The sequence below is a fragment of the Hippoglossus hippoglossus genome, chromosome 18, assembly GCF_009819705.1.
Source record: "Hippoglossus hippoglossus isolate fHipHip1 chromosome 18, fHipHip1.pri, whole genome shotgun sequence".
Lineage (NCBI taxonomy): Eukaryota > Metazoa > Chordata > Actinopteri > Pleuronectiformes > Pleuronectidae > Hippoglossus > Hippoglossus hippoglossus.
The window spans coordinates 10,195,999-10,214,510 of NC_047168.1; the positions used below are offsets into that span (position 1 = coordinate 10,195,999).

The following is an 18,512-nucleotide window of genomic DNA, read 5'->3' on the forward strand; positions in this document are numbered from 1 at the left end:
ATTAGTCACACACAGGCACACCTGCAGACCACAAATTGTACTCAAAGAGACTCGCCACAGATCTCCTCCTCGGGATTATTCCAACCCCTATACAGCGCTATTGTTTAAAAATCTCAGGGTCTGCTGCAGATGCACAGCCACAGGATTAAAGGTGGCTATATAAAGGTACAGCCACAGAGCTCTGGCTTGCGTACAGCAGAACTTCTTTGCCTTCTTTCCTTGTTGATTTAAGGCTCAGTCATGTTGCCCCTACAAACGAAGAGATACGTCTGTTTGAAACAACGTAACCATCACTTCCCACATGTGTGCTTTATGTGTGATAAAGATTTGGACAGTAAGCCAGATAAGGGCGTGTTGTGAACGACTTTTGCTCACAAAGTCTTTGTTCAAAAAGTCCTGCCATTATTGAAAATTCTTCTTTGTGTCCTATGTATGTCTTGTTTGAACTATTGGCTTTACTGCCCCCCCCCCCCACCCCCGCATGATTTCCAATGGTGCTGCTCCGTTTGATCTGTTTGGTCCCTGATCCATAAACTTTAAGGAGAGGTGCACAAATATGGTCGAAATGAACGCAGAGTACGACCAGAAGGCTCCGTCCTTATCCTTATACGTATCTAACGATGAGCATAGATTTGCTTTTACCGTAATCACCAGACCACACTACATTCAGGTTCTTGTACAAAAGAGATCCAAAAATGCTTCAGATACTAAAGATACTCCCCCCTCATCCATACTGTATGTTCACATCATAGAAACGAGTCGTTAAATTGGAATGTGTTGATATTTCCACATGTTTGTGTTGGTTTGACGATGTTGTTTAATACATTCAGTTGCTATGGCGGTTGGTGTCCTAGCAGTTGCTAAGTGTAGGGAATCTATCAAAAGTTTAACATCATCCCTAACAACTTCTGCCGGCCTTGTTATGAGACATTTATTCCTGCTCTCAGTTTAGGGTGTAAGCCGTTTCCGTGGTCGATCTTTTTTCTATGGAACAAACTAACATTGGCTCCGTGGTGAGCCGGATGCTTTCACACTTGTGGTGCGTTGTGTTGACTTCTCTTTCTTTTATTTTTACACCTTGAGTTTGCTTTGTTACGCAATATTTTGTCACCTGTAATACCTGGACTTCACACCTCGACTATATCGGGACCTGCAGTGAGAAGTGAGAAGACAGGCTCAGGCTGGTCTTATAGCTTTTTAAGTGTCATCATTGTTTAAAAACAGTGGTCTTCTTCACGGCAGCATTATCAGTATTTCTGCGCATAGTCAAGTTCTGACATGTAGAATAAATGATGGAAAGGCTGAGTTTGACCAGGTGAGATAGGCTGAGTTTTGTTTACCATTTTTCTGTCTACACATCTGATCCATTTAATCTCTTCATATGTGAATTGCAAACCCCAGAGAATGTCTACATCCAATTTTGTGGACATTTTTCCAAAGCTCGATATATGTTAAGTCAAAATCCATCTGTAGGGCAAACTCATAGTGAGTACACTTTATACCTCTAGTTGCAAGGAGACATGTTTATTACAGAGGAAGTGAAGGATGATAAAGGATTGATTCCCCTGTTCAGAGGTTTCGAATAATCAATTACAATAAGGTTTTGTACCCTCAGATTTCTGGTAGCATGTTTCCTGTCTTAAAGGAAAGTAGTGCTGGATTTTCGAGGCTCAGTAGAAAACTAAAAAGGTATAACATCAACCCATAGCATAAAACATAGCTTTTTTGATCCCTTCAATGTTGTTATTTATTATATCCTAGATATGTCCTCAAAATGATGTACACTCTTTCTAAATCACTCCACTTCAACATTTCTCTGCTGTTATGTCTTGTACAAGTTATCAGTCAAGCTTTACCTCCTATAGGAAAGACAAGACAAGTTTCTCACGATGCACTGGACTCATCACACTGCGTCTAATCGAGAGCATTATCAAACCTGTGCCGTTTCCCACCACGTTGCACCTATACATTCCAAGAAATGACCCCATAGGGAATGTTTTATGATCGTCAAAGGCAACTAGATCCTCGCACAGCACTTAGGGTCTCATTTCAAGGGGCTTCACCCTGAGTTCACGGTCAGAGATCAGATTGTGTATTTACAAAGCAAACCAAAGCCCATTTATTGGCATTACCAATTGTGTTCTAATGGAGACTTGCATACGGTTTATACAAGGTTTGGTGGTTTATCTGAAGCAGCAGATCTGGAGAACCACTTGTCTCTAAACCATCCATCCATTATCTATACCACTTATCCCCGCAGAGAATGAGGGGCTTTAGCCAATCCCAGTTTACTTTGGGTGAGAGGTGGGGTAAAACCAGAAACTATGAAGACCTTGTGCATCAGACAGCAGAGTCTGAAAAAACTCAACTCTCAGAACTTCGCTCGTCTGTGAAGGTTGCACTCCTCTTCAGAGAGAACGCTGAAAAGGAAACGATTAACCTACCAAACTAAAGCGCTCACCTTGAGTGACTACAAGCTTTTACATATTCAGTGATAGCAGCGCAGGAACAAACTTGACAGGTGTAAAGTGTCTGGTTTCTGCGGCGCTTTCTAGCTCGTGTGTTGTTGTGAAGGATGTTCTGAAGGACTGCTCTCATGCCAAAGACAAACCACGATAAGCTCTCAGCCAGCGCTCGCATCTGGACTCACAAGGACACCGTGAGACTATTCCGGAGTTCACCATCAGTGCTCGGGGCAGACCCTTGTGGATAACCCCTGTACGTGGCCTCGCTGCGCGTTCTGGACGAGCACAGCACAATTTTGGACGCGTGTGGCCGTGTTGCTCTTTCCATGGTTGGCGGTGTGCGTCACAGTGGCCGGCGCAGGAATGAGCAATGGCTTGTTGTTTTTCTTCACATTACAAAGACTCCGACACGTAGCTTTCTTGCAAACCCACGCACCCACGAGTCAGAACAGCACACACATAATCCTGTGCCTTTTGGACACATTTGGACCTGTGCTTGTCTAGTTCAATAGAGGGAGAAGCTTCTTTTTAATTCTCTGTTTGTCTTTGAGGTGACTGGTTTTTTTCCCCCTGCATCCTGCGATGAAGAGATTTCGATGTATGCTGAGCTTTTGTTGTCACGTCCCCTTATGTCTGTGCATGTTGAAGAATGTGTTGCTTTTTATGTTATTTCCACGCAGAAATGTTCTGAGCCCAACTGAAAATGCCCCCCCCCCCCCCCCCCCACACACATCCCACCGCACCACTCCACCACCACTATGAGTCGATTCCTTCCTCCCCCTTGTTACCAGCTCCAAACTGATGCTTTGCAATTTTACAGAGATGACACCATTAGCTGGATGCTGTGTCTGTGTTCACACTGACTCTGTCCTCTGATGTGCTGCTGCATGTGAAAACATCTGTTAACGTGAGGGCACACTGTTTTATTCAGGCGTACTCTCGGTGTCTGCTGGGAAATTTTGGGCACCTCTTCTTCTTCTTTTTTTTTTTTTGCTCCATTAGTGTGAAGTTTCTCCTTTCAGGTGTGGAGACATTAGCAGCTCTCGTTTGCACGCCTGTGGGTAATAGATCTATCCTGTGGGCGTTTCAGAAAGGCATGAAGACACAGAGGCGGGGAGGGAGGTAAACAGAGAGGAAAGGAGGAGGAATTTACAGCAACGAGAGAGAGAGGAGGGTGGAAGAGGGAGGGAGGGAGAGAGAGAGAGAGAGAGAGGAACCGGCAGCAGAGGAAGAGAGAGGGAGCTTTTGAACTCCCAGTAGCTGTCAGGATTGCTGGCTCTCCTGCACGCTTTCTCGTCCCCCGGTTGAGCTCTGTCTCTCTGCGCTGCAAACACTGACACACACACACGCCAGGGAGCTCCAGCGGATGGACTCGTTTACACACAGCAGGCGTGTGGAGAAGCGCTGAAGACGAGCCAAACGCACGCACACAGCGTCATACATGGAGCAAACTTTAACTCTCAACTCTGTAAGTCCTTGTCATAAAAATCTTGGAAGTCTTCATCTCTCCGTCTGTCCTCACTTCTCTGTTTTGGCGATGCCAACCTCATCTTTCACACTTGTGGTGGTATCTTCCCTGCCACCGTTACTTTTCCTTCTTTGGGCTCTTTGTGGCTCCTGTTGTAGCCTTTGAGCGGCATACAGTGGTTAGCTTGTGTGGTCTGTCAGAGGAATGTTTTGAGTCGTGCCAGCTGAATTCTCATGTGCTTTATGGTACACACAGCACTGCTGTATACAGCAAAATGTGGTGTAGCTCCGACATCAGGATGCATGCTGACTTTAAATTAGACCTAGCTATACTAAAAGGGGTTTGTAAAGTGACCCCGGATTATTCTTGTGAACTGTATGAGCCTTTGAATGATGTGCGCTCGGCTGTACTCGCTCTGAGAGGGGAAGCCTTCTCCCAGTCAGTTGGTGACAATGGGAGAAGTTAAATTCTCTGAGGTTATGGTTGTCAGACAGAGTTACATTTTCAGGGATCTTCAGGAGCACTGTATTTGCAGTGGTCATGTTACAGCAAGACTTTAGTTTAAACTTGAAATGGTTGCCTGTGATTTTACCTTGCCTGTGTTGGCGTTGTGCAGACATGTCCTCTCTCTGATTCAAAGTCTTATTCACTTTTCTCTTTGCTCAAATATGTCCTACTTTTGGTGCTGCTTGATCTTTTTTTCCTCAACTATATTGCATTAGTTACAAAGATTGGATGCCACACTTGATTATATTAATTAATCTGTCTATTATGGATGAGGGTGTTATGACTTGAGGATAGGAACCAGAATAGTGTGTTCCAGGGGATCTGCGTTACAGGCAGGCGAACACGACGCACTTCTCACTGACATCACATGGCCAGCTCTGGAGTGTGGGTGGACATTTGCACTCACGAAATGTGTCCTTAGGCTAGCATTATAGGATGCAAAGACTAAGTAGCCTGACATTTTGTAAGTGTCTCCACTATATGATTCCTTTTCTCCTTCTCCTCCTCCTTGCGAGACATTTCACTGCGATTACTTGTAATTTTGCTCTCTTCAAACCCACCAACTGGAAAAACAGCGCGTTAACACAACAAAACTTAGCACTCGAGTAGAAGTTATTTAAAATGTCCGGCTGATGTTTTCGCTGCATGAACGTGCAACAGCCAATAACCAGATGACCAGATGTGGCTGTGGTTGCTGAGTTTGCTATTTGACCGCGCTGTAACCACGGAAAATACCCGCTGCCTCGCCATCTCTGGACGGAGACGCACTGCAGCTCAACTGTTGGCTGTTGTCACGCAAAAACGCTATGACATCATCTATCAACATCCATGATTATGATGTATCTTTTTCAGTTAACCACATATCATCATCTGTTGATAGGCTGTCGTAAAAGCTGTCTGTACCATGATGTCTATACATCTGATACACAACTGCGGGGAATGATTCACCACTCACTGTTTACCTTCCTCAATTGTACTATTATTACATTTCTCTGCTTCACCGAAAGGGAATCTACTGCCAAGGGTGTGGAGGTTACTCAACAAGGAACGGCTCAGGACCTGCCAAAGTCTTTTATCACCTCCCTGGTAACAGTTGAGACATGTCTGGGATAGAGCGATCTGCCTGTCGTGTTCAACTCTTTACCCCACACCTGTAGCTCAGACAACGCTGAGGTGGATTCGCATTGAGCAAGACAGAGCTGTCTCATTAGAACGTGATGGGATGGCAGGGAGGCCCAGAGCTGAGTGTGTAGTTGGTATCGTTGTGGCCTTGAATTGGCACAAGATGCTGCAGAATCAGGCCAAGGTCGCACTGTGGAAGTCGTAAACATGGATTGTCAGGGCAGACAAGTTCTCCCTGTGATATTGTGAGGCTTGGCACTCCATTTTGGCAGTGTAAACACTAACTTCTCCTCATGCACTTTTTCTATAAACATCATAATCCCGTGGTCAACATGAAGAAATATATAGCTTCGATCTTTTGGTTGAGGAAAATGCCACGGGCGTGTTATGTCCTGCACCATGAGTTATTGTGCTTTTAAGTGCTTTTAAAGGCAGTAAATGAAAAGGTTGCCCTGAAATGCAAATTGTGTAGTGCTAGATAACTCAATGCTCTATGTAAAATGGCAGAAGCATAGTTATGACAGAAATAAGTAACTGTCTACTAGGAAGCATTGAGTGTGCAGACGAGCACTTTTTTGGCAAAAGTAAAAACTCACCACACAGTATTGTATAACCAGCTATTCAGCTACAACAATACTGTGAGCATTGTCATGGTTTTGTTATCATGCCAAATACCAGTAGAGATTCAGTGTCCTCCTACAGCCCTCAAACTAAAGGGATGGACTTAAGCCAAGCTTGTCCTCACCTCTTCCCTAGTCTCATCCATCCAGCTAATGTTCCCTGCATAACCAATAGGATTAGTGCATCCCCGTAAGGTCAGGAGGACTCCCACAGGAAATAAACAATTATGCCAGTTCCTTGTCACAGGCATTAAATAGCCTTGTACACTCCCGGGAGGCCGATATGCATACATATCTCGGCCTTATCATCGCTCAACCAAATGTACCCAAGCACACAGACTTTTCAAAACAACATACACTAAGTGTTCGTGTAAGTACGTGTGGTGGAAAACGTGGGGTGGGGGGTTCACAGGGCTAATTATAGGTGTCAGGTTCCAGGTTGGAAAGTCCGTTTTCTGGTGGTTTTTTTTATGGAAGACAAGGAGAGCAGCAGCGGGAGGGTGTGGTGGCATCTTATGTGGTTTTACCCACCTAAAGCCCTCCAGGCTCATGTGTGCGCGGCCCTTTTTCTATGATAATAAATGGGGATGGGAGGGGTCTTGGTCTCCGGTTCTAATTTCGCTCTCTTCAGTTATTCTATTTTCGTGGGATCCAGCTGTGTTGTGCCGCTCTTCATGTGTGTTTGTCCAACACAGCAAAGGGAGTTAATGTTGTGTTTTAATGCTTGTGATAAGGCTTCACAGTTGTAGTGACTGAGTCGAGTGTCTGCTAACATGAGCTGAACAGGTTCAGACAAAGTGAAGATTAGAATTTACATTGTTATGAGTTGGGAAAGAGAGAGTCTGATACTGGTTGGGTTGCTTCAGCGAGGAGGGCAGCAAAGGGAAACATGTAAACAGGCTAGCACACCCTGTCAGCTTCTTTATCAGCAGCAAGTGGCACAAACACACACACGCACGCGCACGCACGCGCACGCACGCGCACGCATATGTGCACCCACACACAGCAGGAGCACTGCGGAAATCATAGTAATGCCACGTTAATCCAGACAGGAGTAGAGCCGTACCCATCTGCTGGGGCTCACCGGTTAGCATTGGGGAACAGGCGGTAGATTACAGTTGATCAAGGGGATTAAGAGATGAAACGCACCGTGACGATGGCCTCTGTTTGCATGCAAATCACTCATGTCTTTAAAGACACCGAGAGAGCAACTCATTTGTTTACTGATAGGATTACGTTTAAAAGCCGCCTCGACACAAGTCTGGACCCTTTACTCGGCTCATGACACAGGGCCTGACGTTTGTTCACCCAGCATCATTATACATTCTGAGGTAGAACTTTCATATGTTTGTTTAACAGGAAAATCCCTTTTAGTTTATTTGTTTCTAAATCAAACTATTTAGAGAGCAACTTAATTAAAGCACCCATTACAAGCGGCCATTGTTAGGCCCTGTTCAGGCCTGGTATTAAACGTCCGTCTCGGGTGATGAAGCACAGGTGTGAATGTACCCACGATGCATTGAGGACACCAAGTGAGGTCCATGGTCTGGGACACTTGTGACCACATTCTTTTAGCAGCATGAACACACGTGTCCTGGGTCCATTCAAGGATACTACATCCTCTGACCCCCTACAGTATAATAATTAACTTAAAACGATTATTACAATTCTCAGTCTTTCCCATCCATTGATTGATTTATTTGTGGCCACCTCCGCAATATTACAACCGACTGCCACATTGATTTTCTATTTTCTTTTCACTGTTTCAAATGAGTAAAATCTTATTTCATTTTGGAGCGGTGCAGAGCATTGATTCTCTCAGCCCTTCCTAGGCCTGTTCTCTCACAGCCTCTTTCTCCCTCTCACACACACACACACACACACACACACACACACACACACACACACACACACACACACACACACACACACACACACACACACACACACACACACACACTGTAAATGAACCTGTCTGTCAAACTTAGACTGGCAAAAAAACAACATCACTTGGTCTTTGCAAACAGAAATGATGTACGTGTTATTTGCATAGGGAGTAGGGAAGTGAGATCCAATCCCATGTGGGGAGAGGAGACACATTCTAAAGCCAGGTGTGGACTGACGTGAGAGCTGTTCATTTGTGATTGGATCACCAGAGACGGATGTTAGTACCAGGTCTGAACTATAGACTGTATATAAAGCTGGACGACACAAATTAACTTCCTCCCATTGTACAAAATATCCTGGATGCGGGCAGTGTGGTTTTTTTCCACCAACATTATGTGCCCCTTGTAGAAAAAAACTAAAATCAGAACATTTCTAAATTTAATTTTCCTTCAATATTAAAAGCAAAAGTGAAATTACACCACTGGCATCATTTCTTAGGCTCTTGTGACCAGAATAGCGTTCGTCAGTTACATGTTGAAATGTTCGGTATTTGCCGAAACGTGAAGATAATGTGACTTTATGACAGGAATCAACAGAGTTTCACAGCCCTTGATATGTATGGACATAATAGCAAAGGAGACTCAGGAATTGTGTTCGTGTTGTTTACCATTCCTGGTCCCTTAGCATCACATAAGCATGCTGACCTCAACAGATCCTTGCTAATGTGATAGAGTGTCTGGCATATTTGTGGTGACAAACAAGATTACCCTCAATAAAAACACTGGGTTCCACTTGTTAACCACCAGAAATCAAATACAAGCTTGTCTGTTGTCTGTCTACACTTATCTTCACTTGGATATTGTCGAATGAGTTTCATAATTCTCCGAATCAGTCTGACTCCCTCCCTCCCTCCCTCTCTAACACACTCCTTGCTTGGTTGGGAAAGAAATGTCTCTTCCATCTTATCAGTCACCGCACCCTCTCCCTCCCTCCCTCTAAAGGAAGTTGCCTCCATGCGAAGCTCTCTCTTGATGTTATTTTCAGGGAATAGTTTGTCGTCTGCCGCAGATAGCAGGTCCAGATTATTTTCCCGTCCTCGGTCAAGATTGCCTGGCAGAGAGCTTGACATGCAATTAGGTCTTGTGACAAGCGGCGCTCGTTGTCGCTGTGAAGCCTGTGTGGAAATGTTTTGCACATTGATTTAATCAAGCGAAGGCTCAGAGCTCACGTGAATCCTTTTTACTTTGTGGCAACAGGCTTGATTTCTTGGAGCAGCAACACTGGAGAAAACGCCAGTGAAATGTTTTTTTCCTGGAGGCCTTTTGCTTGAAGAGTTCCAACATGTTTCGCTCCTGTTGTGAACCTATAGATGCGGTCACCTTTCTGCAGCCACTCTCTGCCTCAGGGGGGTCAAAGAGCAAAATTAGAGCTGGGGGGCTGAGCGATCTGCGTTCTGTGAGTTTCTAACCACAGCTATGGATGACTCAGCTCAGCGCCTCGAATAGCTTCTAATTACTGCAGGACAGATTTTATCTGCACATGAAGGCGCACATGCTTTCTGTGCTACAGTTCTATATTATAGCATTACGTATGTACACTAGTAATTATCTGCACAGTACTGTGTTTTTTAATAAATAACCTTTTGTACTAAAATGATACAACATATGTGGTGGTGAACATCAAACATGACTTTGGAAAGCTACTGCCAATTAAAACTCATAAAGAGAATAGATCCTCCAGAGTTTTAATTCTTTATTTGGTGTTTTTGAGATGTTCTTGGAGCTGTATCAACACTGTCTAGAATTATTTTTAAATTTTTCCAGCTGTGAGAGCTCGTCTATTTCTGTTGTGCTTTGTATTGTAGGACAATATTGCACACAATGAACACAGATTATTTTGTCCCAGTGAGGAGCCCACAGGATTTCTTATATTCAGACCGAAACATGCAATTATCGAATTCATCTCAAAAAAGCTTAAAAATGCTAAATATCTGGAGAATTGGATCCAGACATTTTCTGGAGTTTGTCTTTCACATATGAAGAGTGCAGCAAGACATGTGTGGGTCAACAGGAAAATGTCTGGAACATGTGGTGGCACCTGGGTAGAGCAACAGGAGGCAGGACATGACGTACAAATGAAAAGCACCGTTTTTCTTTACAGAACATTACTTTACAATTCGATAATGAATTGTAGGTGTGGGAGATTTTGGCCAAAACATACAATTATGAATGAAGCTTTCTGATGCTTGATTTATAATAACTACAAATCATATTGTCCACATGAAGACACATAAAGGAACATGTTAGTGTGTAGTCCTGCACAGCTTTGGATGATATGAGAATCAAAAATGTCTTACTCAGAATTTAGTGAGATATTTTCACTTATTTTTAAATATATATGTTTATTGCAGTTGTTTTCATGATACAGATAGAAACGCAGATGCAACAGATGCTTTTCCTATAAACTACACAAATACATCATCTTCCTTCCGCCCCATCAATGGGACTTTCTTCTGGACTCAATTTGTCTTCTGAGTCTCTGAATTGCTCTCGATGGGTTTACTTCTCTCACTGCCAATTTTCTGCTGCATCATGTGGTGTAACGCCGCGCTGTCATTTGTTGAGGGACAAAGTGGGAACGCTTGTTTTGATGCAGCTGATTTCCCTAATGACAATGCTGCAGAGTCGATGTCACTTGGAAGTGAGATTGAATTGGCGTATATGCATCGAGAACGCATTTTTAATATGATTCATCGTGGGAGCCCTACTTGTTGTGGCGCAGACGCTGGCAAGAGAATCACATCATTACCATTTTTTATACATTATTTTTAGATTTATTTGTGATGTGTACGATTATTGCGATTTGTGAAATGCAAAAATTCCCATAGCCGTTGAAAATGCAACTCAAAATATTTGTCTGTCACAATCTGGTGCAACACATGAAAGTGTCCCACCATTATTTATCTGCATTTGTACATTTCAGTGCAAACACAGATCTATACAACCCAGTGCATACATGAACAAAGCCTCTCCTGAGGGTATTAGGATGTAATCTGTGGTTTGCCTTTTCAAACCATCAACACAGGCGTGCAAATATTACAAACATCCAAGATATCCAAAGGGGGAGACCATGTAGAAATCCAATTAAACAGGAGAAATCTACCATGAAAAGCAGTCTGTTAATAAACACCATATCTCATCCATTATTTATGTCAAAATTAAGTCCAAAGAACACAAACACGTTTGTTGGAAAACCTCAGAACACACGGCCCTATTATTCAAGAATAATAGTTTCTCGAAATACAGAGATTTAGAAGATATGTGGAGGCGCGGAAACGCAGCGGAGACGAGGAGCGATGCCAGAATATAAAAGGAAAGCAAAAAAAAAAATTTTTTCCTTTTCTCGTACGTGAGCTACTTTGCTCGCAGAAAACACCAATTGACAGGATTACGGCTGGGCTCATAAGAATGGTGCTTTTTGACAGCGGATAATGAAGCCCAGAGTTCAGCTAAGAGACGACCAAACTTTTATTTTGATTAAACCAAATCCATCTGGTTTCCATTTAAGTTTCGACTGAGTACTTATTTCTGAGAGAGGGGTGGGGGTCCCGGACTGGAAACAAAAGGGGAAGGCCGCTGTGGTTTTGACATAGCGAGTGCTTGTTTTTGTGGCAATAGTTGAGGGTGGTGGGGGGATTGATTCATCTGATTCCTTCATGCCACTGTGGCACAAGCTGTATGTATTGTCGGCTGGGTTACCATGGTAACAGCTGCAGAGTAAGGAAATCTGTCTTTCCGCCTTCATACCCCCACCCTCCTCTTCTTCCTCCTCTCTGTCCAGTACCTTGTCAGATTTCTGCTTACCTCTCCCTCCCTCTCTTTCCCTCTCTCCGACTTGTACAGACATGGTTTTCTGAGTTTTGGGTGGGGAATGTTCAGGTATGCATTCACACACTCACACACTCACACACACACACACACACATACACACACACACACACACACACACACACATTCTGTCTGTGTGCTGCTGGTGTAGCAGACTAGGGAACAATGAGTCTCAAAAAGAGACTTTCCTTCAAGAGGACCTGGAACTTCGGCACTGTAAGTAAACTGTGGTTTGCCGCACAAGCCTCCTCTCGCTCCTCTGTACGAAGCGGTGAAACTCCTTTTGTTAAGTCAGCTGTTTTTCTCATTAATTTCCCTCTTTGTCGCTGTTCTCTCCAACGCTCTGAACAGCTGTTTTAAGCGGTCGGGAACGGTGGCTGTTTGTTTGCGGGGTGCGAGAATCAGCCTTGACTTGACTTTGCTTCTGGGTTTTTTTAATCCGTGTGTTTAACAGGGTAAATCTCAATCCAGATTCTGACGGCAGGAACATGCCTTATCAAGAAAAAACTAACTTTTAACACATCGGAAATTAACTCTGTGAGAGGAGCTAATGAGCTGCATTAACGTTTGTGTGAATGTTGTTTATCTTTTAACCGATTTGACTCGGTCAGGTGTCAGCCACGTAAAACCGTGTAATCGTACCGACTCTACAGCTAATCGATTAGTCACGGGGGTAACAAAAAAATCTTCGGTTAGTCTTTGCAGCATATTTAATTTAAAGCTAATTATAAGAGCAAACCTATTGAAATATGCCAATTCTGATATGTTCACACTCAACTTTTAACACAAAGTTGAAGGAGCAAGTTGATGGACCGTGTTTGCTGTTGAGCTGTGATATACAAACTGATGTTGGACCTTTTGGTTTGTTTAACTGAACAGACAAAGAGTTAAGGTTCAACACATATTAAATCAGTCAGACCCAGTAGTTTTCATTAGGTTACGTGACTTCAAAGTTGTGATACAGTTTTCACCAGAGCCCGACCAATTTATCGGTTGGACCATTAAAATCAGTCCATATGAGCCTTTCATAGACATATAGGTATTAGTGTTTGTGTTTGCTGATATGAAAACTTATTTTTCAGAATAAACATTACAGAAAAGATGTGTATTAATGTTTATTCCCTAATTTAAAGTTGCTTATACTGTAGTATCTGTGTTTTATTTTTCCTTTTATAGTTATTTATATTAGATTTTATTGTTAAAACATTCAAATATAATTTTACGGTAAGGGTTGGATAAGTATACTGGCCAATATATATCAGTATTGAAATGTTTGTACCTCCTAATATTGGCATCGGCCCTGGCTCGAGTTTCCACCGATGACAATTGGTTGGACAAGAGCATATCGACCAACCAACCGAACAACCCTACATTTAACACAAGTGTGTGTTTCAGTCCTGATGTGTCACTTCAGATCACACACACATAAATCTGTCGGTGTGCTCATCTACGTTCCTTTAGCATGCGGTGTCTTGAGATGCCAGACTACACGGCGTGGGGGTTGTACCACAGTAAAGCTTGGAAGAGCATTTTCCAACCGAAGAGCCAAATCATGCTCTTTTCAGAGCCGGTGGGAACTCACTGTGACTTGAACTGTGATGTTGTCTGTTTGCTTGATAACAACCCAACATACGTACGGCACTCAGAGCGATTCCAACTGTGAAATTGGATATTTGCAATCTGACCTCCGATGAAAGGGATCAAAGAGGGCCTGCAGTGCTGCAGAGCCACCCACAGTGGAGCTGCTTGTCACCAGAGGTGTCGACAGAGGAAGCGTATGTGGACAAGAGGGGATGGTGTGGATGGGTCAGCACTTCAGACTCATTGTGGGGGACTCGTGGTCAAGGAAGCACTTACGACTTTAAAAACACTCGGTGGTGTGTGTGTGGTCTAACCCCTGCTGCCTCACACACACACACACACACACACACACACCGCCCTCTGTATCTTTGCCAGCTCTACCTGCTCAACTTTAAATTATGTGTAATTATGTTGATGTCAGTTCTTAAACAATTAGTCAGTCAGCTAATTAGCTGATCTACAGATTATTAACCAACTGATTTATCATTTAGGTCATTTATCAAGTTAAAGAGCGACGTATCTGTGTTTTCCAGCCTCTCATATATAAAGGTTTTCACGTATTTTATATTTTATATCATCTCATATGGAATGTTTGGGGGTTTTATATTATATATGCCATTCGGACATGTTACCGTGGGCATTTTTTTCTACAATTTCCTGCCATTTGATAAAGCTTTGATTTATATAGCCCCATTCAAGGTACCCACGGCCACTGTAAAGAACAAGAAAAGGAACAAAAGCAACAAAATGATATTGTTATAAATTATGACACTTGCTTAGATTGTGGGGTTTTGCAAAATTACATTTGTTCAGATGCTCAGGCGTGTTCAACGCAACTCATGGCGGTGTGTCATCGACATAATTCTCCTCTGACACACGTATGATTTATAAAAGCTTAGCTATGACATCATTAGTGTGTGCCAACGGAGACTTCCTCGTGATTTATTGTAACTCTCCCACTTGTTACTGTGCGTGTCGCTGAGGAAGTTTCGTTCCTACCACACGTAGATCTTTGATATCATCTCAGATGTAAAATCTCTCCATGCGGAGGCTTAAGAATTAGCAAGGGCTCATTAAGCATTGACAATCGTGAATATACCAATTCATAATTTCAAAGTCCCAGGCTGGGAACCCTTTTGTTCGCTCAAATCCAACATTTACGTCACATTGTTTGATGTCTGTCTTGTTCTTTAAAACGAACCGCAGTCTCAACACTCCATATATTTAAGGTTAGAGGTTTAGCTGTTTTTAGATCCAAAAGGGACGGACAGATGGAGTGGGTGTTCTCTCTTCTCTCCCTCCTCTGTTTCAGCTTCATGTTGGTCTTCGTGCTACCCACCCATGATTTTGGGTGTTGACTGTATGCAGCCGGGAGCTCCTTATAGTCAGCAGCAGCCGAGTTGTAAAGGGGCTGTGACGGACAATTAGTGGTTTAGCGGTCTGTGTCTGATAGAGTTTTTACATGTGGTCACTCCCAAAATGGAAGCAAGCAGCACATGACGGAGGTGACGTCCTCGGCCTTCAGATGGCCAGTTGAAGAGGCCGGAGCACGATATGTCTGGACCTGTTCTCAGGCTCATTGATGAGGCTGAAACCTGATAATGACAACAAAACTCACCCTTATTTCCTCCGCCAAGGATGTTATGTGATCATCTGCATTTGTTTGTGTGTCTGTTAATTAGCAGGATTGCACAAAAACCACAGGACGTATCACCACGAAAGTTGGTGGATACATGTGGTATTGGTCAAGGAAGAACCCTTTAAATTTTGGTGTGGATCCAGATCAGGCAGTGTGTCCAGGACTTTATTTATTTTATATTTATTTTAGATCTACAATCCAGTATTATACGATGAATCACAAATTGTATCTACAGCTCACACCAAAGCTAAGTGTGTGGGAAAAGGAGCCTTGTTTAGCTGCATTATCAGTCTTGAATATTCGCACTTTGAAGTGGCAGCTCAGCAAACACTCTTCTGGAAATAGTCTCCCCTTTTCAGATGAATCCTCCAACGCACAGATTTGTACTGTTCTTGGACCGAACCCTGAGATCCGCCTCTCATATCCTCCCCTGCCTTTCAATTTACTTACGATAACAGCTTCACAGATTAGGCGTTAAATCTCTCTTTATTAGCCCGACCAAAATAATGCAGACAGGTTTTTACAAAAGCTGAATAAATTGCGTTTAAATATTTGTTGAGCCATCGTGAGATCTGGGCATCATTTCTTGGCTTTAATTACACACCAGTTACAGAAAGTGGTCACTGTGAAATCTCCGTGCTCACCGGGGGGGTGGAACTGTTTGGCGTCTATTCAGCAACATCTACTCATGCATAGACCACTCACTTCCTGAATTAGCAAGTGAAAGGATGACCATTAAGGCCAGTGATGGCCTCTCAAGCAGCTCAGCCTTGATGAGCTGTGATCTTTGTGGCTACAGTTTGCAGGAATGCACACATTCAAGCCTGAGAGGAAAATATAAAGTGAGGGGTGGGTCCTGGTGTGGAGGTGTGAACAGCTGTGTGTGGTAGCAAGCAGGGGTCCACCCACTTACAAATGAATGTTTTCTAGTAGCACACACACACACTCACATTCTTACACACACCTCAGAGCTACTGGTCAGATGCCTGGAGAGACGCTGCTATCCGCACAGTATTCAGCCTCTTGTCTGAGCACAAGAGGTCATGAGAGCAGCTCCTCACTCATGTCTCTCTTTGTTCTCTTTCAGTCTGCTGCTTCTTCAGATGGCGGTGAGTACCATTCATATACTACCACTTTTTAAAAAAAGGGAAACTTAAGTGTAAAAGCAGAGTCGAATTCAAGCTATTTAATGGCCTATTTGTGATCTTAACGCTCAAAGTAAACAAAAGGCTTGTTAACAAGATTTTAAAGCTTTTCCTCTTTCATTCCTTTTCACTAACACTGAAACTTTTTCATCTCCTCTTGCTCATATTGCTGCTGTGTCCATTTTTTCCTGTGTCTGCATTTTTATTTCTCATTTTCTGCTCTGGCCTCAACAGAGGACTTTGTCGCCGCTCAATAAAATGGTCTAATAAAAAGACTTTTAGTGAGAATGATGTATGCACTGCAGGCAGAATGCCTCATTAACAAAGGATGTTTGTTGAGCGTGTTTCGGGTCACAGTCGGTTCTAGCGTGCATGCTGTCTGGTCCTTCCCTTTCATAGCAGTTAATAACATTTGCTAACAGGCCGACCGAGGCTGCGGTTGTGGACGCGCAGCACCGCTCCTTTCACTGTGGATGTGGATCAGACATGCAGGGCTGTTTGCTTTCCAAAGCCATCTCATTAACTGAGCTGCACACAATGTGGTAAACAGGCATCTCAAAAGCCTCAGTCCTAATACATTAAACCGCGTCCAAACAAATGGCTTGTCAGCAAACTGGACAGAAAGTGACACAAGGAAATCAGTCATCTGGCCTGTGTTGTCACAGCGAAAGAGATAATTCACTGTTATTCAAATTGCACTTTGAAAGGTCATAAAGAGGCCACATTATAACTTTATTTTAGATTTACAGTTGCTTTATTTCACAATGCCACAGTCAAATTTCTGTGAATCCAACATTTCTACTTTCAATAGAAAAGATAAAGTCTGTCAATATCAGTTGCCCATGCCAACCGTTTAACTCTCTCTCTCACAAAATGACACCAGGCGCCTGTTTATCTGTAACCAGTTCTATTGTGATCCTTTTGTTTTGTTTTTGCTCTGCACTCCCTCCCTGCTCGTCCTGCAGCCCTAAAGTGGCCATCTGCTGCCACGCTAGCAGGTACCGCAGAGGAAGTGCCTCCTTCTCCACTTTAGTTGACCCCCAGCTCCTCACCCAGTCTCCCTGCATGTCTCCCTTTTCTCGTCTGTGTCTACTCTCCTTCTTTTATTCCTCTCCCTCTTTGTCATGCACCCTGTTTGCTCCTCTTTTATCACCTGAGTGGCATCTGCTGTTTCGCTCCTTGTAGGATGCAATCAGATGTGTTGTGCTCCACACGTCCCTCTAGAGCTAGTAACATTAGCACCAGAGCCCGAATCTGATGTATTTGTATTGTTTTAACCTATGAGCATTTATGTAGTTTCACCAAATATCTTACACTTTTGCGCAGTCCTATTCTAGATGTGTGTTAATAATAATAATATTTCTTCAATCATATCTTTAACAAGGTCTAGGAAAATATATTGGAGCTATTTTACTACAGATTACATTTAAAAGGTAAAAAAGAACAATAAAATGCTGATTAGGGCTGATATCTGTAATTTTACCCTTTTACGTTTTGCCCGTTGATCTGTCTAAAGCTTTGCGTCACTCTCCCGCTCCTGCAGACTACAGTGGAGTCCAGTTGCAGGGATGCTGCAGCCAGAGCAGCCTGAACAGCAATGGCAGTCTTCCAGGAGCGGGCAGCCACCGGGGAGTTCCAGAGCAGCGCGTTGCCAGCTGGGCCGCCTGCTTCGAGCGGCTCCTCCAGGATCCAGTGGGCGTGCGCTACTTCTCGGTAAGCTGGGTAGAACAAGTTTCTCACGTTGATTGAAAGTTTGCGGAGTGGTGTTGAAAACAGCTTCATGATTCAGATGTAAGAGCTAAACACAGGGAGTCCGTGCTACAGTTTAGATTCTTTTAATTCTGCTCATTAATTCAATGAAAGCTAAAGGAGTAGAAAAGTAAAATAAACATTAATTTGTACGCGTATGTAAACTTACAGTAAATGTTTTGTCTTTGCTCACCCTCCTTCATCTATTCAATTATTTACACACAGTCATTACATTTTGTAAGTGTTTCCTCTCTGACTGTTGACCCGCATGTATTGCAGTGATGTGAGAGCTTTTCTTAACAAATACTAGTTATGTATAAATTTGGAATAAGTTCAAGTTCAGAGCCAGTTTTCCTTTATGTTACCAAACCTCCCACATAAAAGATGTGTGTTTGAATTTAGCCCACGACACCTTCAGAAGGCTCCGCATTAAGTCCTGGCG

At 43.2% G+C, this 18,512-nt stretch overlaps 1 protein-coding gene across 4 annotated transcripts in view; it reads left to right on the forward strand.

Moving 5' to 3' along the window:
* rgs12a (regulator of G protein signaling 12a) overlaps positions 1–18,512 on the forward strand; it is a 37,849-nt gene that overhangs the window by 5,774 nt on the left and 13,563 nt on the right. For 3 of the 4 annotated variants that reach the window (XM_034568659.1, XM_034568660.1, XM_034568661.1), the window contains exons 4-5: positions 16,264–16,285; positions 17,865–18,034. In XM_034568659.1, coding sequence (XP_034424550.1) covers positions 16,264–16,285; positions 17,865–18,034 — 192 coding nt within the window. Of the gene's footprint in view, positions 1–16,263; positions 16,286–17,286; positions 17,320–17,864; positions 18,035–18,512 lie in introns of all 4 variants that reach the window. The other variant, XM_034568658.1, reaches the window with a different exon arrangement.